This window comes from Sapajus apella, unplaced genomic scaffold, assembly GCF_009761245.1.
Source record: "Sapajus apella isolate SASKATOON/1434 unplaced genomic scaffold, GSC_monkey_1.0 scaffold13, whole genome shotgun sequence".
Classification (NCBI taxonomy): domain Eukaryota; kingdom Metazoa; phylum Chordata; class Mammalia; order Primates; family Cebidae; genus Sapajus; species Sapajus apella.
In genome coordinates this window covers 26,285,428-26,308,685 of record NW_022436953.1, presented here as the reverse complement: position 1 = coordinate 26,308,685, position 23,258 = coordinate 26,285,428, and the positions used below count along the sequence as shown (strand labels likewise).

Here is a 23,258-nt window from a genome sequence, read left to right as displayed (position 1 = left end):
TTATTTTTTAGATTAAGACAAGGTCTCACTCTGTCACCTAGGCTGGAGTGCAGTGGCGCAATTTCGATTCACTGCAACCTCAACCTCCCGGACTCAGGTTATCCTCCCGCCTCAGCCTCCAGAGTAGGTATGAACTACAGGCGTGCACCACCACATCCAGCTAATTTTTATCTTTTGTAGAGATGGGGTTTTGCCATGTTGCCCAGGCTCAGAAATTAACTTAGCTAGTGACCCCCTGAATAAGGAGTAGTCAGGATTCAAAGCCAGGTTCAAAGGCTGGACTCTTAAGATTCACGCTGTAACATCACACTACCTGACCCGTTAAACTAGCAGATTCATTTCTGGATGAGTGACAGGCCCTCCAGATGAGTGGGCTCAAAGATTTGACAAGATGCTAAGCTCCTCTTCTTTTTAAAGTATAACCAGAAGGTTCTTGAACAGGGACTTTCTGCCCACACTGCTTTTCCTAGTGCTCAGATTGTCACAGTGCCTGCATTAGCCACTTTGGTGATCTGAGACTTCAAGCAATCACCAAACTTAAGTGAGTCCCTTACTACCAGGGCAGTGGTTGTGAGGACCAAAGGTTGGCCAAGGTCTTAACAACAAAATGTGGCCACACTGTGGTATCACAGCATCTGTCACAGTGTTTTGAGTCCCAGAACCTAGCAGTGGCTGGCATATTGCAGGCACTAAATAGTTGTTCAGATAATCAAATACTAACTAGGTGGCTTTTAAAAATAAGGTTAAAAATAAATCATGGGCAAAATTATATATTAAGTGCATGAAGCAAGATATTTATGTAATACAATCCAAATTTTGCAAAAAGTATGTATACTAACTGGCCCCGAGTTGTTCAGGAGCATCTTAGCTACAGGTACATAAGTAGATACCTGCAGCCCCTTGCTCTGGAACACCCAGTCGAGGGAGAGCCCATGTAAGAAAAGGCTCACTCACAGCTATCACCAACAGCCACGTGGAGCACCGCCCACATGATACCTGAGGGTGCAAATCTAAGGTTGCCATTTTCTGTCCACATCACGGTATTCCTCATAGCCAGACTCCTGTTAATCATAGCCACAGGCTCTCTTGTATCCAGGCTTCAGCTGTTCTAGGGTAGGGTGTCCAACCTTTTGGCTTCCCTGGTCCAGAATGGAAGAACTGTCTTGGGTTACATATAAACTAGCAATAGCTAGTGAGCTTTAAAAGAAAAAATTGCAAAAAATATCACGTTTTACGGAAGTTTATGAATTTGTTTGCATAAACCTGTAGGCCACAGAAAGGACAAGCTTGTTCTAGGGGATGACTTCAAAGTACAGCTATGGGCATCCCCCTCTAAAAGTAGCTACCTCCTTTGAGATGAGTAAGTTCTGGAGCCCTGACGTGCAGTGTGGTGGCTATCGTTACTAATAACGTACTGTATACTTGAAATTTGCTGAGATTATATCCTAAGCTTATCACATTAAAAAATTTCATAAATTGGCCAAGCGCGGTGGCTCAAGCCTGTAATCCCAGCACTTTGGGAGGCTAAGGCGGGTGGATCACGAAGTCAAGAGATGGAGACCATCCTGGTCAACATGGTGAAACCCCGTCTCTACTAAAAATACAAAACATTAGCTGGGCATGGTGGCGCGTGCCTGTAATCCCAGCTACTCAGGAGGTTGAGGCAGGAGAATTGCCTGAACCCAGGAGCGGTGAGCCGAGATCGCGCCATTGCACTCCAGCCTGGGTAACAAGAGCGAAACTCCGTCTCAAAAAAAAAAAAAAAAAATTCCATAAATTTGTAAATGTAACTTGTCAACTAGTAAATCTGTTTTAACTCAACAAGGTGAGAGATATATTAGCCTGGTTGTGGTAATCATTTCACAATGTATCTATGTATCAAAACATCACATTGTATACCTTAATATATACAATTTTCATCAAATACTTCCATGAAGCTGGAAAGAAAATTTTAAGTTTTTTCATAGGATTGTGATAGTATGTTTCATTTTTTTGCATGTCATCTAAATTTTTCTGCAATAAACATATCACTTCTAAGACACTAAATGTTTAATGAACAAAGTCAAAGGTCACATGTCTAGTGCACCGGACAAGATGTCTATACTCCAAAATTGTATTTCAAATTATTTTAAAAGGAGTCCATATAATTCAGCAATATCAAAGTGGTCCAACAGTCATGTGCCAGATCACACAAAAGGATGTGGTCATGCTTTTGCTTTAAGTAGGAAAGCAAGATGTACACATAAAAAAAAATGTTAAAATGCCAGGCAATATGAGAAACTACAGCTAAAGGTATATAAGCGGGAGGTGTTTCATACACGTTTTAAGAAAGGACACACTAATTTGTGAGCAGCAACAAGGAAGAAGGGTTTCATGGAAAAGAGGGTCTTGAACAGGACTTTGCAGGATTCAAATTAAATCCTGAAAGAGCAATTCAGGAGAATGACCCTGAGCGGACTGAGATTTTGGAATCAACACAAGCGTCTGAGTTATAGTGAAGAAAGTAACCTGGTTCTCAGCGTAACAGAAGAACCCCAATATTTTCTGGGGGAGCGGTAAAAGGTAAAATGATTGTAGGATCAAAACCAGGAAAAGTAGATCCAGCTCAAATGAATTTGGGGAAAACTGAGTTAAACAAATTTACAAGGATTCACTGTAGTGTTCTAAGCTCTCAGTAGGCTAATGTGCATTGAACCCCCACTAAGGGAGGGAAGCTAGTGTTGCTAAGGTATAGAAAACACCTTAGGAAAAGCGGGAGTTTAACAGATAATGGCGGAAAAACAATGTAGGTCTGAATGTCAGAGCTAAACTGGTCATTCTGGCCTTGGTCCTTCTAACAAGTTCTGGATTTCCCACATAACTAAGGCTAACCTGCTAACATACCTTTAAATTTGTATACAGTACTCAGAACCAGATAGTGCTGTCACTGTAACATTCCCATCCCATCTGCTTATTTATATTCCCAACGAAGGTTAGTCCCATCTTCTGAGAGCACCTGACTGTCCACAGCCCTTTCCTGATGATCTGGAAGCTTGGGAAGCAGTACACCTCCTTATGAAATCACTGAAGGGCAACTATGAGTAACAGGAAGCAGTGGAGGATTCCAAGTGTGACATAAGAACACATTTTTAAAAAATCTTTTATAAATTTTTTTAGAAATCTGACTATTGAGCAGTTTTTGCGAATTACAGGTGACAGGCATTTGTTATAAAATCAATTCAAGGTGCCATAATCAGGATTTCTTAAAAAGCAAACCAAAAAAAGAAAGAATGCATGCATGCACCAGATACATCGCATGCAGGAAGGCCAAGACATGTTTCAGGACCCTTCTGCCTGTCATGCATGCTATACTGACCTCTGTGTTCTGAACCATAGTTCAAAATGTATTTCTTACTTGGGTCACAACTACAACGTTCAAAAGTCACTGCTCTATTAGATAGAGGACTTAAGGCAGAAACTGGAGGCTGCCATATTCACCCAGAAGGCCATGTGACCAGTAGCAGTAGGAAGAAAAGATAAAGAGCAGATACACTTAAAGAATGTGGGTAAGCGAAACCAATGACAAGGCCAAAGTAACTATACTTGGGTAATTTGGGGAAAAGGTAGCTATAACCATAAACAGGCAAATTGTGGAGAGCTGATTAAGGGGTATATGGAGATGGCAGGGAGACACATTTGATTTCAAGAGACAAGAGGACAGCCAGATGGAACCACAAAATAAGCCCTCCCTCACAACCTGAAAAACAGCTCCACATTCCTTCAATTTGGTTACCTGTAACAATACTATATTAATTCTTTCAATTATACCGTTTTAAATTTATGGTCTGTCCTCAACCAAGTAATTAGGGACTTTTAAAAGCACATAATCACACTAAAGGACAAATCCCATCAGTTAGTCCCTGGCTATTACATTATTTACCCTCCCCCCCCACCCAAGGGCTTCACTGTGATTTAGTATTTGATGGCTAAGTACAGTGTCTGTCATTTGGCTCTGTGTGCACTATGACATCAACACGGGATGTACAAGCTACCTGATCACTACTGCACCACACTACTGGGAGAGCACAAAGGTCCCCAGAGGCTGCCACATAGTCTCTGACCATCCGCAATGAAGCTGCACACTTGGCTCAAAAGCCCTGCTGATCCACCGAGAAGGCACAAGGGGGCATGAGGGAAATGGCTGAACTCCAACAAATCACTTTATGCAGGGCTGAATCTCCAACACACATCAGAGGAGACAATTACACGAGGCAGAGTGGACTTAAAGGTAAAAATGTCATCCCCCAACATGCCTGTGATGAGGAGTTTTGCTTTACACAAGCCTTTTTAAGTAAATTACATTAATTACCCACATTCAAAAACGTCCAACATTCAAGGCTTCTGAATCTGATTTATTAGACAGCACAGAAATAACAGGTTTAGGTTATATTACAAAAAGAGCTCAAACTGTTCATATACAGCAACTGGGCTTGCTAGGGGACAGAAGGGGGAATTCTTCAGACTACTGTACAGGGACACAAAGACTCCTAATCCTAAACAAAGTATTAAGGTACATAGACAAATTTATTATAAGACAAAAGACAGAAATCCACAGTAACTCTAACACATCCCTTAAGGAATAAGCATGTATTTGTAGGAAGCAAACAAAGCTTTTCATAGAGAAACCACTTTCACAGGATGATTAGGTGGACCTGTAATGAAGAAAATACATTTCAAAAGATGGGTTCAGACTTACACCAAGTTTTCACTGAAATACTTTAAAATAAAAAAAAAAAACCTCTTCTCTGTATCAAAAGAATTTTTAAAAAATATATCATGGATCAAATAAATCTCAGGAAAGGTCCACGTCCTATTCAGAGACATACATTTGCAGATTAATATAAATTTTAAAGTTTGACAACAAAAATACTATTTGACTACCTAGAATAGGCCAAGCTAAGTTCGTGTTCTGCTTTAGTGCATTACATTGAAATGAATCTCATTGTCACTATAATTTTTTTCTTTTTAACCTTAATCACCAGCGGCTGGTCAACTGAAATGGACATGAGAACTATATAAATGTCAGAAAAATATGTAAACCTCATTAATGTTTCCAAAAATTCATTTAGAGATAGAAACAGGTCCAAATAGATGCCTGTCTAAATGCACTGCAATTACGTTACAATTATTTTTCCAAATACACAGATATGCTCTGTCTTTTCTCAGCTCATTACTGACTCAAATAATTTGCCCTTCTGGGATCAATTGTTCGCTAATAAATAATTGTTTACAGTCACAAAATGATATTAGGAGGTTTTCTTATTAGTTTTCCTTCTGCACCCTAATAAGATTGAAAACTAGCTGATTCCCAAGAGTCTAACCTTAACCTCGCTTTGTTTAACAGCCCAGGAAATGATGAACCATCTGCTTCAGAAAATAATGGACGGCCAAGAGGAAATATTGTTTAATTGTAGATTAACCTCCTCATGAGGCAGTCTGAAGCAGCTTTAGAATTAGCAACTATAACCAGCAAAAGAAACAAATGGCTCATAAGCCTTTTCCTCTACCATTTAAGGTCCAGAAAAGAATGCAAAGGGATTTTTATTACCTATATTTATTTACAAACATTTATTTTCACAGTGGAAACAAAAATCAAGGTCAAAACTGATTCTCAGAAGTGCAATCACTGCCCAATTTTGTCTGCCCAAATACCGTTAATGCAGCAAACCATCAAACCATCTCATGCACTTAAGAAAGTGTTTATTATTCAAAATAAAAAAAAAAAATTCAATAAAAACCTCTTTTCCATTATTTTCAGGTTGTTATATTAAAATTAGTATTTTCCCTGGTTTCTTTGATAATAGTAATAAATCCACCATTGGGGAGTACGAATTGTTTTATTATCATCAACATGGCACTTAAGTAAATGAAATCTTGTCAAGTACATGGTGACCTACAAGTTCAAAAGAAAAAAAGAACAGCATGAGATCAAAATGGCCAGCCAGGACAGGAGATACAAAAGTGACAGATTAAATGCAAACACAGCCCTTTATCCAACAGGCTTCACATGCTAAGACTTTTCTAAAGTCAAACCTGTAAGAGCATATCTGATATAGAATATTTAATATTCTGCCCCCTCTCATGGTACAATACCCATTTTAATTCAGCAAAGTATAGGAACCCTGAAAACATTCAGATATTCCACAACTATGTATCCAGAACTTCCTTGAAGGGCCTGGGGAGAGGGGGACAGGGGACTGGACAAAGATACTTGGGGTAGGTGTTTTATAGTTTAACACATGCCTATGTATCAGATTTCCCTTAAGCCTGGTGGAGGTAATTAAGTGAAAAGCTTTGCCCTATTGGTATCAAAAAATGTAAATGACTCTTCTCAGTCAACAGTTCCAACCAAGAACTAAAGACATCTATGAAAACTTCAAAACTAAGGAAATTTGCAATTCCAGGCAAGGCCATATTACTCTGGGTTTCCAATAAGACCTGAAGGTCACTCACTTTGTGTTAATATTAAAGAAACGACCTTTGTGGAGAGGAAAGATTTTTGGCAGTTCAAATTCTTAAATATCTTAAATAGAATTTGCTAAAATAAATTATTCTTAAATTCCTCAACTTAATTTTGAAGCAATGAGCTGGTAATAACTCCAGAGATTCAAATAATAGAGCCTATTCAAGAAGAATGAGAGTTTGACATTCTTCTCTACAAAACAACTAGGCACAATTTTATCCATCAGACGTCTATCAACCTACGGATATTGAAAGCTTGGGAGAACATGATAACATCAACTCCAACCCTACAGTCAGCTGTAATATCGAGCAGGCATCAACAATGCTATTCATGAATTTAGAAAAATTAATAAATCCTGGGTTGAATGCAAGAAAAGGCTCAAATACAGGTGAAGCATACTCACTTGGGTTTTGTTTCTGCATCTGTCACTTGGCGAATGAAGATACCATCTTCAGGATGTTCCGTGTCATCCATTTCATACATATATGATGATGCTATTGCAAGCGTAGTCCCATCATTACTGAAGGCAAGTGATGCGATGCTCGTGGGGTACCGATGGAATTGGCACAATCGCTTTTTGTTAAATGGATCCCAAATATTTACGAAGCCATCAGAACCACCTGGAAGTAATTTCAAAATAGTTAACATGGTTCTTAACACCACGTACAGAAATAACCATTATCATAACAGTTAATTTTTAAGGTGAGAGAATTTACATTTCCTTACAGTATTGTATAGATCTGTTTAGCTAAATACCATAAAAAGCAAGCATCAAATAATATAATTTAATATAGGTTAGCATGCCATACTTTACCTGTGGCAAATGTATTGTGGATATTGTGAAAAGAAATGGCATTGACTGGGTAAATCTGCTCAATATTATTTTCTTTTAGTCTGTGACATTTGAAGGCATATTTCTTCTTCTGTACCTCAGGGCTTGGATCCAAATACTCAACTGCCACTCGGCCTTCGATGGAACTTAATACATAACCCTGCCAAGAGAGAGCCAGAGGAAAAAAATGGTAAATTCCAGCTTCCAAAAACAAGGTGCTAATTCCCAAATTCAGCCCACACTGAAGAGCGATTGTTTCAGGAATGAGAAGTACAGCAGGTTTTAATGAAATGTTTAAGCTGTACTAACATAATTATGACGACTTTGAAAAGAAAATAAGGCCGTCATCACTTGCTTTCCTTACAGGTACCAGGGCCTTTCACATTACAATATAAAATGTCTAGTTATTTCATCAAACCTAAACAAAACTGTAACGTGTTTTAGTGTCACTTATTTGTTGTTCTGCCCAACAGACTCAAATTTGTTCCCAGTTAAAATATATTCTTCTATGTTCTGTGCTGCTTCATCACGAACGACTGTTAAGAATTGTGTTTCCTTCACTGGGGGCATCAATAATCCAAATCAACTGGAATACCAATCTTCCATCTCAGCCATGCTACCTCTTGCATTTAGTACAGCAAGTGAGGTTTGCACAAAGACTTTCAGGGACATTCAGAAGTGGCTCACAATTCAAACCTTTTCTCATCTTTCCTTGAAATGACAGTATCTTAAAAAATAAGATAACACACCAAATATGAAATCTATGATTTTTTAATCCTTCAAGGTATGAAAAAGATTCCTGAAAACTGTTTACGGAGAAATAAATAAGTCAGTAAAATTATACTTTTTAACTTCCATTACAAAATAGAGATAATTCTACAGAAAATATTAGATATAATGGCATTAATGTTCACAATGTAAGCATATTTTAATCACATATTTAAATCTTGAAAGTTTCACATAATTGCAATTCTTTTATCTTTAATGGAAATTTACAATTTCCTAAAAAAAAGAACTGTGATCGCCATTTGAGGTACTGGCCTTTACAGGTTAAAAAGCCAAGAGAATAACATAACTGCTTCAAGTTCTACAACCACCAAAGGACAGTCATAAGATACCAGAGACACCTGCTGTTTTTAATCACTTTTCCTCTTGCAAAATTCCTATTGCAATTGACCACCCCACTGTCTCCTCTTAGAACTTCAAGGACTCGAAAGAGGAGGGAGCTCATTAATAAACAGGCTAATCTCATTTCTCGATGATGGAAGGTGACCCACCCTGTACATCAAGAGTCAGTCATGTGAAGGGCCCTGCCTCTCTAACCTCAGTTGAGTTGGAGAAAAAAAATCAAAGTTCTATTGTCAAGCTGGGGAAAAAACTCTATAAGCATTAGGATTACAAAAAGGCAAAAAGAAAACAGCAAATTCCACAAACCTAAATTTCCAGATAGAAATTTTAATTTGTTTTGTAAACTGAAATATCTGCAAAGCCGTCTTTGATTACCGTATACCTGGACCAGGATCAACAAAAGATCAGAAGGCCTCCTCTATTCAAACTACCTCCTGAGCAGATTACTTGGCCTCCCTGAACATCAAGATCATCTCTAAAATGGGGATTAATGCACTACCTTTTAACACATGCTGTCAAAAATATCAAGAAAGAATATACCTAACAGCAAACTCTAAATCACTACTAAAAAAAAAAAGAAGGCTTTATGGAGGTAGTGGCCAAATACTTATTATATAAGATCATATTATTTTCAAATTCCAGAAAGAAGAGGGGGTATAGTTCAGTACCTGCTTGTTTGGAAATGCTCGTATGCAGCGAGTCTGGTATTTCAGGCTGGACTCCCTGCGCTGCTGCACGTAACCCATGTTCCGTAAGTCCCACACCAACACTCTGCGGCCTGCTGTTCCCACAATCAGCCGGTCTCCAGACACTGAGAGGGTATATACCTTTTAAAAAAGATCAAAACTTGCTAAAAATCTCCTACTTGCCTGAAAACGCCATTTTGCCCTAAAATAAAGGCCATCTGATCATAAAACCATAAAAAAAAAGCTGTCTGAATTCCCCAATCACAAGTAACAATTTTAAATACTGCAATTATTCAAAATAAGTAATTCATACAAAATAGCAAACCCACAATGCTCTTCATACTTCACCAAGTATCATATAATGTACATTCTAATTAATTCTGTAAAGGAGCTTTTGAAGTCTTAATTCTCTCCATTATTAGAACAAATTAAACTATTTTTCCCAGCCTTCATGTTTCATTTAGAGACAATATAAAAGTGTAAAAAAAATTCAAAATGAGATAATAAAGCCATAAAATAATTCAAGGTAGAGTTTAATGGGTTTCTGGCTTTTCATCAAACAATCATTTTCAAAATTATTTTTCTATAATCCCCTTTTAGAGCATTTCATTTTACAACTCTAAAAATCTTGATTTTTTTTTCCCCTCCAGTTGTTACATGGAATAAACAGACCTTTCCAGGAGGGGTGAGGGAGCCACCACTAATCAGATGTTTTGGTGGCATACAAACTCAAAATTAAAAGACAAGGATAGTGGTCTGACATATGACACAGCAATTCTTGTGCCCTCACATCCTACTACACATTTAAGACAGGAGTTCAACTTTAGGGAAAATTTTTTAAAGTAGTTTATCCCCTATTTTTCCCCTCATAATGCCTTTCGGTAATATTAAACTTTCCACAAAAATTCCTTTATAATAAATCATAGAATTTCCTGCAAGTGAACATTTAGTGGTTTATTTGCAAATATAAAGTTATTTGCAAATATAATGTCATTTGGAAACAAAACAGAGGTAGCCAATTCACGAAAAAGGTGGCAAAAAAAGTTATCATGTTCGGTAACTTTTAAAAAATCTAGACTTGCGATTCACAACTGTGCTCTATTATTTTCAATTAATAAGTAACTCTAATCTGACCTAGCATTTTCAAACCGAAAAACTGCCATAAAAAATGTAGAGGCCCCATGTCAAGGTAAGATGTCTCTTCAACCTTCAATACTTCAGCCATATGTTAATAATCACTTGTATATTAACCACATACCATCAGCCGAAAAAAAAACCAGGTTAGCTTTATGCCATGTCCCACCACTCTCTAGAATCTGGTCTTAAAATTCAACAATTAATGTGACCAAGGGAAAAACAAGGAATTAAAATTAAGATTTAAAACAATAGATTTAATATAAGCACATTTAAATATGAGAAATGCTGTAAGACTTATCATAGCTTACTCAGAAAACAAAAGGTTTGCAGAAAAATGAAAATTAATCTAAGATGTATGAAGTACCAAACTTTAAAAATAGAGAATCCAGAAAGAGATCAATTTATAATGGTACAATCATATTGGGAATTTTATCTTAAATCTTTACTATATAGGTGACACACAAGCTTCCAACAGTGGTTTCTATCCCCACTGATCATAAATCAAGTGAAACCACTGTCATGCTGCTGACTAGGTATATACATTTATCAAAGAAAGTATTAAAAAAAAGTGACATAATGAACCTTGCTGAACCAATAAGCAGCTTGATTCAGTGTGGCTGTCCATTATAAGATATTCTGTCAGCAATTTATCACAGTTCTTAACATGTTACATACAACCATAAATCAAAACTAGAAACAATGCAATTATTTTATTCTGAACAAAGGTCTTGCCAGGAGTAGATTCGACTGTGACGTGACAAAAATAATGGCTCTTTGGATGCACTATTGTATATAATGATGGCTAACAGGAATTGAATAGTATATTTACGCTGAGGAAATAGACTCAAGTAAAGGATACCTTTAAACTGCTAAAACAATCAATCTTTAAAATTAACTACCACGTGATAAAGTCTGATGAGGATACAGAAGGAATGCTCAATTACACTTTCATCATACAGATCAAAAGGTTAGAATAATACACAAAGTTTTGGTTTTAAAAAGCTTTGTTCACTATGAGCCTTGAAACTACATCTGTCAATATTAAAAAATAAATATACAAACAGTAGAAGCCAGGGAATGTAAAACACCTTTTTCACTGAACTGGAAATGATAACCCATTTTGTCCTCTCAACAGTCAGCTCAAAAGAAACCTCAGATAACAAATGAAAATAAGTGATGCTCCAACCAATTTTCTGGTTTGGGATGGGGCGTCAATTTAAGACAACTGAACAGTCTGCTAAATGACTTCTCTGAAAAGGCAGTGAGTTGCTTATCAGTTCTGCGATTTAAAATATTAACTGTACATGGAAGCAAGTATAACATCTGATAAATAAAAGTTGGCCCAAAATCCCAAAGTTAATTTTCTCTTGCATTAAAGCATATCTATGTAGTTGGATTTATGAAACAGACTCTGTCGACTTTTCACCTTTAAATTCAACAAGCACATTCAGCAATCGTGCATCAAGGCAAAAATCACCCGAAAGCCATCAGCTCCTGCGATGAATATAAAGAGCCTACCTTTTCAGGCTGAGAGAAGGTCCCGGCATTACAAGGAGTTCTGGGATCCCACAATTTAACTGTCTGATCCCAACTTCCAGTAACCATCACATTCACTTCTGGACAGTATTCAACACATCTGATAGGAGCATCATGGGTCCCAACAAGATTTTCTGCAGGAAAAAAAGGGGGAAAAAAAACCCCCAACATCTAGCTTACTACCTTTACTAAAGATTCCTAAAATAAACAATTAAAAGAAACATTCATTCAGCTGTCATGAATTTGCCTCATCCAACCCCATGGAAATGTCTACACACAGAAAAATCTCTCCATTACTACAAAGTTACCCATTCTTCTCTGTTCACCTTACAGTGTGTACTTCACATGACTCACTAGTATGGCACATACCAAAGGCTGTCTTGAATTTCAGATTACATTAGAATGGTGGCATGTCTGCTATCTTCCTCACTTGATTCCAGATTTCCTATCAGGAACCTCATTTAACTCTGTGCATCTCTGCCCGTATCTAGTGCAAGGTCTGGTACAGGTTAGGCGCTGAAGAAATATCTGTTGAATGAATAAATGAATGGAGAACTCTGGGAGTCTGGGTCAACATTTATGTTGAACAAAAGTCAATGCTGCTAAGAAACTTATTTACATGGCTAAAGGGTTATGAGAATTGGGAGTGAAGTCCTCTCATTATTCCACTTGGTTCCACTGTGGCTCAAATTTTCAATAGACATTTTCTTTCTTTTCAATTTGAACCTTCCCATTATATTTCATTTATTCATTCAACTAACATCTACTATGTACTAGAATCTGTGCCAACTGCTATGGATATAGGAATGAACAATATATGGTCCTGACCTTCAAACAGTAAGGTTAGCCCCAGTACTTTGGAAGCCCAAGGCGGGTGGATCACGAGGTCAGGAGTTTGAGACCACCCTGGCCAACATAGTGAAACCGCATCTCTACTAAAAAAATACAAAAATTAGCTGGGCATGGTGGCACACACCTATGGTCCCAGCTGCTCGAAAGGCTGAGGCAGGAGAATTGCTTGAACCCAAGAGGCAGAAGCTGTGGTGAGCTGAGATCACACCACTATCAGCCAGCCTGGGGAAAAGGGAAAAACTTTTTTTAAAAAAAAAAAAAAAAAGTATCATTTAAACAAGAAAGGATTTAATGAATGGAGTTTGGCAGTAACTTTCACAGAATAAACAGCTAATTTTCTATATAACACTGAAAATCTTTTAATTTTGCTTTTCAGTGTTTCTCCCTACCCCCCAAGTTTCTGAACAAATAGGACCCAAACCTACAAGCTTACTTATTACACAGGGTAAGATACCGGCAAACAAAACCAAATTCCTGCAGTATAATTTACAGAAGGAAGTAGCTTTCATGCAAAAGCCTCTTCTAATTGGGTGCCTAGTTTTTTGACAAAATGTGCCCACCCTCCATCCATTCTCCTGTTGCTCAACTCTTCCTCTATCTTGTCATATCTCTGTGCCCTCCTATGTCCTTAGGATAGCTATGTCTGATGTATACACATGCAAACAAATCCTCAGCTAGAGAGCTCTATGCATTTGGGTTCCATTCCAACCTCTACTCTGTCCCAATGTCACCAGAAAAACTTGAGTAAGTCATTTCATATCTGGACCTCTAAGAAATTACTTAACTGAAAGAAAATGTATCATCTAATTACTCATTCAAAAAATGCAACTGAAACATATACAAACACCGTGACTGCCTAATTTTTGTCAGGTTTTAAATTCTATCTTTAAATCTGCCTTTAGCTTCTGAAAACTAAATTTGCTTCTGAAAACAGAACTGTCAAGTATCAGCACCGTAGTGGAAAATCCTAATGAAACGATGACCAGTCTGGGATCCAGCCCACTTCTAAGGACAAGATAAAGGCCAAACACTTACGTGTCAATTTATGTAAGCACTGAAAATGGTGACCATAACTGGCTTTACCGCAAAAGTACATGCATAATGTTCTGTACTCAGTAACTTAATGGTTATTTAAACAAAAAAATCCTAAATTCAAGCCATGTACTTAAGCAATTTGTTAATTAAGCAATTGAGGAACTACTCTTCCTATATAAACATTTATACTTCACAATGCTAGCCAAGAAAACAAACTGGTAAAGACATGGTCACATTACCTTGATCAGTGTTCAAATCATGCATTTTCAATTGATGATCTAGTCCTCCACTCCACGCATGCGTTGGATCCTACAAAACAGTTTTGAACCATTTAAAAATTAGAACTTTAGAAAGTGTTTCAGCATTCTTATTTCTACAAGCAACTGCTCAGTTTATGCCCGGGATATGCACTGGGCTCAACTATTCATGGTAAACACACCAAAAAACGGCATAAAAAAAGCAAGTGGTCACTCAACTACGAAATTAAGGGAGGGCTGCTTTTATCCTAGCCAACAGGCTAGCCGCGGGTAAACACACATTTCCCCTAAACGTTCCTTTTAACACAGCAGCCAAAATAATCTTGTTGCAAATATAATTATCGTATTTTCAGAAAGTTTACAGAGTCACTCCACAAGCCTACAATGGAAAGGGGAGACGGAGTTTCCAACGTCTGCACGTCCCCACCCCAAAACCGTACCGTTTCAAGGCAGGTAGGTGTTCCTGAAGAGCTGTAGAACTGTCCAAATAACCCCACCCACAGACGCCTCTACCCAACACTGCAAAAGAAACACTAGCATGGAGAATCCTAACACAGGGACGGGAGTGGCGAGGAAGGGCACCTACGTAGAAGGCGCAGTCCAAGACCGCGCCGGTGTGCTGATACTTGAGCCGCATGGAGTTGGCCGGCACATCGTAGAGGCGCACGGACGTGTCCCAGGAGGAGACAAGCAGGAACTGGGAGGTGTTGGGGCTGAACTTCACCGAGGAGATGCCATCCTCGGGTGGCTGGTTCAGCTTGAACTCGTTAGAACCGGTCATCTGCAGAACAGGCACCCAGTCAGAGTCCCCAGGGATCCCACGGGCTGGGGCAGCGCAAGCCGAAGGCCTGGTCTTGGGGGACCCCCCCAGAGGCAGGGGCCGAGAAGACGCCAGCGGAGGAGTCTCTGCGCCTGCGCCGAGTACGCGCCCGCCAAGGTCGGGACTCACGCGGCAATCCGGCCCTCGCCGCGCCCAAACCGGCCCAGCCCGCACCGCCGTCCCCCTAAACCCAGCCCGGTCCGCAGCGATGCCCGAACCCCAGACCATTCCCTCTCCCGGGTCCCGTGGCCCCGGGCACTCCTAAAATAAAGGGAGAACAAAAGAAACGAAACCCGATCCCCTGCGCAGGGAACGGCACTGCCAGTTGCGGGCCCGGGAAGTCCCTGGAGAGACCAATCCCGCGCGCTGTCGCTTCGCCTCCCTACCTTGGGCTCCCTTAAGAAGCAAGGTTTCCACCGCTAGCCGCTCGCTGTCGCCGCCGCCTCCTCGCTTCTCTCCGAGCACTCGCAGTCTGGGCGAAGGAGGCGGATAGGAAGCTCCAAGCGTAGACCTGCCATTGGCTGATTTCAAACGCCAACGTCTCAGTCTAGGCGGCCAATTGGTCCGCTCAGCTGCCCAGCATCGGTCAACCCAGTCATCCTGTTCCGGCTCAAAGGGAAACCGCCGCTTTTCCGATCACGTGGGCTCATTTTACCACTGCGCGGAGGCACCCGCGTCCCAGCTGGACAAGTGGAAACTACAACTCCCAAGGAGTATCGCGTGCCAAGGCCACGTTCACGCCCTCTCCCACCCGTGTATGGCATTCTGGGAAATGTAGTTTTTCTGGGGCTGACGTTCTGCCCGCCCTCTGAATAGAAAGCGGGAAAGATCTTTCCTGCTTCATTTGTGGCGCCCTCCTTTTGAAGTTAGTCTCTGAAACGCAAGAATTCCATTTTGGTCAATACTAATATAGTGCTAAAGTTTTCTCCCCATCTCTGGACGTGCACACGCCCGTGAGGCTAACCAAAAGTTGATGTAGAGAAGGAAATATTTGCTCTAATCAACTGCATTATTTTGACTTGATTATTTTTTTCTCATTTTCTTGGCGTTTCCACTTATAAACCAGGGTTTCCCATTTCCCATTGTCTCAAGTTTTGCTGAAGAAATTCATATTATATTATGCTTCATCTCTCCACTCCAACTTTCCACAAACATTTATTGAGCATCCACTGGTGCCAGGCCTGGTGAGAGACTCTAGAAAGATGCATTTAATCAGACCAGCCTTTGCCCTTGAGGAACCCCCCTTCAGAAGGGTGAACAGCCTAGGAGACAGTACTCTGCAATGTGTTAAAGCTCCCGCCTCTTCTTTTAGAGCTGTTTATTGTAGGGTCCTAAAATGACAGCCACAAGCCTCTCACTCTGTCCTGCCACTGAGCCTCAAAGTTGCAGGCTCAGTTTGCTCCATTTGCTGTTTTCTAGCATCCTCCAGAAATGAGGATCAAGAAGGTTGCTTGGGTAATGAGAAATTATTTTATCTCCATGAAAGAAAAGCAATAATCAGTAGAATGAAGTGACTGAGTTATTATTAAATGTTAAAGCTTCACTAAAAAATTTCAATTTAATCCATGCTTTAATCGCTTTTTCACTGCCTTTTGTAAAAGAAAAAATATATTGTTGTATTATTTGGTTTTGCACGAAATGAAAGGAAATTGTTGGAGTTAAAGTGATTAACTTTTAAGGGACATTAATAAGAGAAAGTGTTGATGATCTTTATGCATTCACACACCCTGAATTGAATGCACCTCTTTGTATGATTCCTGACACAATAAACACAGGTGCAACAGCAACATTTCTGCCTGTTGCATTGATTATATTACTGCTGAAAGATTTCTTGCCTTCCTTTCTTGCCAGTCCTGTTACTTGGTTCTCTATCTCTTCTCATTCCACAAGTTAATGGCTGAATTCAAAATTTTTAAATGCAGATCCTTACTTCCATTCTAACTTTAGCTAAATAATTTTACCTCCTGATTTATCTGGTTCTTTCTCCCAGTTGTTTATTTAATTCTATTATTGTTCCAAGATTCTGAGCATGAACTACTCACTAATAAAATCTAAGTGTATTTCATTATCCAGCGAGTATGATTCAGGTCCCTCTGGGCATGCAGTTGCAGCCCAACTCGATTTGAGTTTTAAGAAACGTCAATCTTTTAAATCCAGTTTAGAGCCTGAAAGGAGGCTGATTATTTTGCTGATTATTCAAATGAATTGATAGTCTTGAGACAGGAAATCTGGCAACAATGGAGTCCTGGACAACATTTAAATTGAAATGCAAAGGGATGTGTGTGTGTGTGTGTGTGTGTGTGTGTGTGTGTAAAAATTAAGTTACCTGTAAGAGAGAAATTCCAAAGAACTAATTATACTGTTGAATCACAGTTGACAGCTAGTTTCTGGATTAGTAAAGAGTGGAATAAATACATCGTGACGAACTGGAAAAGGATCATTCCCTAAAATTTTAAGGGCACAAATCACTGTCATTAGTGACTACAATGGCTATTAAAAAAAACCACTTCGTTTATGGGAAACCTAGGGAAGATACAGTGACCCAATACTGTTAAAACCATTATCTCTTGTAAAAACTGTAATCTATTGAAATGCAAACAAAAATGTATGGATGGAATATTCCTATACAAGCAGTTCTTTGGAAGCTGTTTGTTTTTTCCTGAAATATTCAAGTAACACTAGAAAACAATTTAAAGAGGGTAATATGGAGCAAAAGAATTGCAATGAAATGAAGTGTATGTATTGGATAAATCAGAAGAAAACGGATGCACTGTCTCTTTTATCTGACTACCCAAAAGTATAGTTTCTCAGCATGTACTCAGCCCAGTAAATATTTACTGATGTAAACTCAGCTGAAGTAAATGCAATTGAACTAACCTAGTATCGGCAGATGTGTTCTTGGGTAACATCCTTCTGACGTCACCTTGAATTGTGATTTTTATGAAATCTAATGTGAAGATAAAACATGATCTCAAAATGGACATCAGATAGAATATTTTTGGCCAGTTCACACAAAATACTGCGGGTCACATAGAAGTTTACAGATATCCTGTATGTATTCACAAAATGTAGATAATTTCAGTGACTTGCAGCTCAGAGGCAACTCTCACACGCAAATGTTTTCCTTCTAGGGGATGAGATAAGGCCTCAGCGCTGCGGACTCCAGGCTCCTTTGCGTCCGCTCTGCGGAGCCAGAGGCCAGAAGCTGGCGGATCGAGCAGCTCGCCCCAGGTGGTACTGAACTACCGGCTTCCTCCGAGCTCAGGCTTTCTTTTCCAACGTTTTACCAAGAACAGGTGGCTGCGACCTAAGGGGAGCGAGAATCTGCGATTTGCATGACACTTGCGCTGCTATTCTCTACGTCCAGCGCCCTTCCAGCCTCTGCGCGGCCGCAGGTGTCAGGGCGAGGAAGTCCGTGGGCGCCCCCGCCACGAGTCACGGTTCCTTTCAGAGCAAGCGGCCGGGTGCTAGCCGGCGATCCAGCCACAAGCTGGACCAATGCAAACCATTAACAACAAATGATCACAGGGAAGCACCTTTGCCTCCCTCGCCTTCTTTGCCTGGTCCCGAGCCTCGGATCTCTCCTGAGCCTAAGTGCTGCCTCACCGCGTCCAGTTCCCTCTCCGCGCGGGACACATAACTGTGCCACTGGCCAGGGAGCTGGGCACAGGGACAAGCCGGTCGCACCAAGCTCGCGGCGAGCAAAGTGGAGGCTTTACCAGGTACAAGCAGCGCCGTCGCCTGCCTTATGCCCTTGGAGAGGAAGTGCGCGGCACAGGGCATGTCATAGCGTGAGCTGCTGTGGCCAAGCTCAGGGCCAGCCCAGTGCTGGGAATATGCCGCTGGGCACCCGGCTCGCTCGTTCCCGGAAGGCAATCGCTTAAGTGGCGAGGCCTGCCTCCCTGCCTTTGTCTTTTCTCTGCGCGGGCCCTGGAGCTGGATTCTAGCCAGAGTGCGCCCCAGCTCGCGCGACGATTCTGGGCGCAGGAGTGAGAGTGGGCGGGCATCTCCATCCACGTGCAGACTGGGCGGCGCCAAGGTCCCGACCTTTAACCCCTGACCCCGGTCCCACCCTCCACGTGGCGCGAGCCAGGCCTCTGTAGACAGACGCATGCAAGTCTTTGCACCCAAAAACCTGAAAACCTTCGGTGCGTTATCATGCCAGGCAATCAATCCCACCAAAGTTAGCAAAGATGTTTAAAATGTTTTATTTTTTTTTTTCTCTTTAAAAATATTTACAGATCTGAACTCTCCCCTTTTCGTTCCTACCCATCCTCCGGATGAGGGAAACGAAAAGAGGCAATTAGGTAATTGTTCAAAGCCTCTGAGGGCCTGGCTTGGCCGAGCTTGTGTGCATGTACATATATACAAGTGTATATACGGGGGAGGAGTGTACCTGGCTTTGTAGGTGTTTCCTGATTTTTTTTTTTCCTATCAGCAAAAGCCTATCTGGGCAAAACTCCCTTTCCCACCACCACCCGAGAACATCCCACTCCGAATGGTTTTCAAAGCGTACTGGGTTCGCTCTAGGTAGAAAGCAGGCTCTCTGACTCACGAAATGCCAATAAATACCCAAAACAATCAAAACAAAAAGTAGGGCAGAGGCCATAAATAAGAGCTAATGAATACACATAGTGTATTTCTTCATATTTCTGGAAACGCGCCGCTTTGCCTGGAGCCCGGCTTAGAGTGCAGTCCGCGCCCGGCTCTGCGGGCAGCTGCAGGCGACCCCGGGCGCAGGCGGGCGGCGCGGGGCGGCTGGCAGGTCAGTAGTCGAGCTTGTTGTAGAGGTTGTAGAGCGGTAAGGCAGAAAGGCTGCTGCCCGGGTAGTAGAGCGGCGCAGGGAAGGCGAGGGAGCGCGGCACTGGCACGCGCAGCAGCGAGCTGTCCCGGAACACCAGCGGCATGCCCACCAGAGTCTGAGCCGACGCGTGCGCCATGTTGGCCGCCTCCAGCTCTGCCGAGAGCTGCCGCTTCCACTTGTTGCGGCGGTTCTGGAACCAAGTCTTGACCTGGGTCTCGGTGAGCTGCAGGCTGGAGGCGAGGCAGGCGCGCTCGGAGCTGCTCAGGTAACGCTTCATGTCGAAGGTGGACTCGAGCTGGTACACCTGGCTGCGCGAGAAGACTGTGCGCGTCTTCTTCTTGGCCGCGCCCGCCTGCCTCTCCGCGCCGCCGTCCCGCGGCCGCTCGGACACCGGCGAGGGCGAGCCCGCGGGCAAGAGCCTCTCTTTCTCTTCTTTAAAGTCCGAGTGCGAAGGAGAAAGGAAAGGCGTGCGCTCCGAGCCGGCGGGGCCCGAGCCTCCGCTGCCCTTGGGGGTACCTGAGAAGCGAGAGCAGAGAGGAAGGCCATGGAGTGGGTTGGAGAGCCTCGGAGACCTCCAGCTCTCCCTGGGACCAGGCGGTTGGCAAGCGCCTGCAGCCTCGGTCCCACCTTACCAATCCCCTCCTCATCCCTCTCAGTGACCCCCAAACCCAGCACCGCGGCCCTTAAAAGTGACAAGAGAGGGACCCAGCTACTTGGAGTATGGGGTCTCTGTGCTTCCACCTTTCTGAACGGGCCAGAGGCAACAGGGGGAGGAGGACTGGAGGGGGAAACGTTAGCATGGTTTTAAAAGGCGAATTTGCCTGGTAGTTACTGAGCTGGAAGAATTCCTCGAGCTTTATAGGGTGGCATCATTTCACAGGCCGTTTGTTTGGAAATCACGCTAAGGACTAACGCAGGGCTCCCCTTCGTCAAATGTTGTAAAGAGGAACCATCCCTGAAACGCACCATTGTCAATCATCTTGGAGTGCTAATCATTCCAAGGAGCAGAGAGAGAGAAAGGCAGAGATACGGAGCGAGTGAGGAACAAGACGCAGAAGGATGCTACAGTAGAGACAGATCGCCCAGACCCGACTTGCAGACCTCCACCTCGTGTCCGGAAAGAAAGTACCAGATGTGCAAAGTGATTGAGGACAGCCGGGTGGACGGTCGGTCGCGTGCCCCTCTCGCTGTGGTCCACTCTCTTAACAACTCAACCTTCCCCAAGACGCCCAAGCCCGCACGGGTCTGTGTTCGCCTCCTCCCGAGGGCCCACCGGGTGGAGGAGGCACCACAGTGCGCGCGCCCTCCCGCGATCCCGAACCCCCGGCTGCCGCAGCTCTGGGCGAAAAGGGCCCCGCGCGGAAGTCTTGGCTGGGCGCTCAGCCTCCCTCCCCTCGCGCTCGCTCGCTGCCACACTGGCGACGTGAGATCCTTACCCAGGCAAGGAAAAGGGATCGGGGGATGGTGCTTGGGGCCCTGCTCCTTAGGGCCGTGCTGGTCTGGGCAGAAGCAGGCGGGCGCCTTCCAGCCGTCGTCCAGCTCCTCCTCCTCCGAGGACACGGACAGGCTGCGCTTCCTGGCTGGCCAGCCGACGGGCTCTCGCGGTGCCTCCGAGGGACCCCCGCCCAGAATGGACTGGATGGTGAAGCTGGAGACGCCACTGGCCGCCGGGCACCCCTTGCCCGCATCTTCTTTGCTGCCCATCCTGGGTTCATAAGAAATCGGAGGAAACCAAGAACTCCCTTTAGAGACGATCTGGGTGGAAGGTGGTGCGGCAGGCAGGCAGCTAGGAGGGGCAGGGAGGGAACCTAGGGGGAGGGGGCGGCGAGGCTGGTGAGGCGTCCCTTCCGTGCGAGGGACACGAGGGCACCGGACGGCTGTACAGGGGTTCCTGCCCGCCCGGCTCTGGGTGCGCCCTCCCAGCCCGGGTGCGAATGCCCCTTCCTCGCCAGCCAGCTCGCCGGGTCTCCCGCGGCGCGGAGGCGGCGCGGCCTCATTTGCATAGAGGTTACCCGAACGCGGCCAATCGCAGCGCCGCCGAGCGGCCCCGGAAAATTTCAAAATGCTCCGGACAGGCACACAGCGCCCGTGCGCCCCCAGAGCGCGCCGAGGGCCCGGCGGGCATCAGCGGCATCTAACCAGGGGCAGCCAGGGCTGAAAGCAGCGTAGATTCTAGCCCGGGTTTCTGGAGGCTGCTGCCCCTTGAACCCTTTGGACCCCTCTCTCCAGAGGCAGGGGTGATGTAGGACTCGGAGCTGGAGTGGCTCGACGCCTCCGCAGGCGACGGGTTTCCGCGCCTCCCACGATCCTTTCCCAGCACTCCACCCCTTCTAGCCCCCATGGGCGGGCAGAGCCGGCGTTCCCAGGACCCCAGCGCCCTGCGTGGGGGTGAGGTGGGTTAGGAACAGGCGTCTCTAGGAGGACGCTCTTCCTCTCGAGGGTGGCCAGGATCCCTGGGAGCAGACATTCCCCCCTTCCCCATCTGCAGACCTCATCCCTGTCACAGGCCCTACGGACCTTTAGGGGGACAGAGGAAGTCCTAAGACCTCTAGCCAGGAGATCTCGGTTCAAATCCCAGCACAACTATTTACACACTGCGTGAACTTGCGCAACTCTGATAAGGATTAAAGCCTCTCTGCCCTCATAGTTGAAAATAACTTCTCCGATTGCCTCAGGTAGGGATGGAAAGCCTCGAAGCACTAGCAGCGCATAGTACGTTCCATAAATCTGGCCAGGTAGCCGACGGCCCGCTCGTGTTTTAAGTGTATCTGTGTTTTGTAAATATTGAAAGTCTCAGAACTGCTACTGAAATAGATGCTTTGCTCGCAGAAAGAAGAGAAGGAGGTGGTAACAGGACTCGGGTTTAGAACTGAGCAGAATCGACTCAAACCTCGGATGGGTGATCTTGGGGAAGATAATTGAAAATTCTGAGCCTCTGTTTCTTTATTCCTAAAATTGAAGGAAGCAGTGTCTCCCTCGCAGAGGCTGTGGTGAGGTCACAGCACCGAGCCTGACACTCGGTGGGGCTCAGTAAATAGTGATTCCCTCTAAGTTCTCGTGGCGCCCTTCTGTGCCATGGCTTTCACCACTTTAATTCCTAGATCAGCTGTTACCTGAGCTAGAATTAGCCCAGCCAAGCAAAGCGGTTTGGGGACCGCAGTCGTCTGCGCAAGCTTCTTGGAAACTGAAGTGGGGCAAGGCCCGAAGTGCTCAGTCAACCCCGCCCCCTCAAGCTGTGGCCTCCGGACCCTAGAAGCCCTGTCTTTAAGGTGCCCCCCAAGTGCAGCCAAGGGTGAGAAGAGACTCTGGAATCAGTCCCCACAGATGTCCAGACGCCGCACCATGACGGTGCAGTTCCTTCCTTGCCCGCGCCGCGCACTGGTTATTAAGTAAAGCGCTTATAATATCATTAACCGCGGTGAGTTACCGACTGCGGCCCTGCCGGTGGCAGAACTCTCCCTACTTAACTCCTCGAAGGGCTCGTTAATGGGCTAATTGATTAGGAGTCGGCCGCGCAGCCGGGGCAGGGGCAGGCGAGGGGGCGGGGGACAGGGGTTGCGCGACGCGGCCCGGGAGGCCAGCGAGGGGCAGGTGCCGGCCTCCGTCACCGCATTAACCTCTTCAGGGCTCGGCGGCAGGGTCGAGACACATTACAAATGGTCAGCTTTA

The 23,258-nt window shown here is 43.8% G+C and overlaps 2 protein-coding genes across 2 annotated transcripts; both read right to left on the bottom strand.

The window, feature by feature from the left end:
- Positions 1-4,370: 4,370 nt before the first annotated feature.
- BUB3 (BUB3 mitotic checkpoint protein) lies at positions 4,371-15,410 on the bottom strand. Its single transcript, XM_032281931.1, has 8 exons — positions 15,172-15,410; positions 14,552-14,746; positions 13,948-14,017; positions 11,804-11,955; positions 9,131-9,289; positions 7,317-7,494; positions 6,906-7,122; positions 4,371-5,932 (listed from the first exon to the last, which is right to left on the bottom strand). Exons 2-8 carry the CDS (start codon positions 14,744-14,746, stop codon positions 5,917-5,919), a joined length of 987 nt encoding a protein of 328 aa, XP_032137822.1. The 5' UTR covers positions 15,172-15,410; the 3' UTR covers positions 4,371-5,916.
- Positions 15,411-18,977: 3,567 nt separating this feature from the next.
- Positions 18,978-21,533, bottom strand: HMX2 (H6 family homeobox 2). The gene is made up of 2 exons (XM_032281930.1): positions 21,026-21,533; positions 18,978-20,105 (listed from the first exon to the last, which is right to left on the bottom strand). Exons 1-2 carry the CDS (start codon positions 21,291-21,293, stop codon positions 19,552-19,554), a joined length of 822 nt encoding a protein of 273 aa, XP_032137821.1. The 5' UTR covers positions 21,294-21,533; the 3' UTR covers positions 18,978-19,551.
- Between the last annotated feature and the right edge of the window lie 1,725 nt (positions 21,534-23,258).

Bases quoted from the DNA above. Each gene is read 5' to 3' on its own strand.
- BUB3 (XM_032281931.1), bottom strand. From the start codon at position 14,746: ATGACCGGTTCTAACGAGTTCAAGCTGAACCAGCCACCCGAGGATGGC. The intron at 11,956-13,947 runs GTAATGTGACCA...TTTTTCCTGCAG, and splicing joins TGATTTGAACACTGATCAAG to AAAATCTTGTTGGGACCCAT. The intron at 7,495-9,130 runs GTACTGAACTAT...CTCTCTTGGCAG, and splicing joins GAGCATTTCCAAACAAGCAG to GGTTATGTATTAAGTTCCAT.
- HMX2 (XM_032281930.1), bottom strand. From the start codon at position 21,293: ATGGGCAGCAAAGAAGATGCGGGCAAGGGGTGCCCGGCGGCCAGTGGC. The intron at 20,106-21,025 runs GTAAGGATCTCA...CTCGCTTCTCAG, and splicing joins GATCCCTTTTCCTTGCCTGG to GTACCCCCAAGGGCAGCGGA.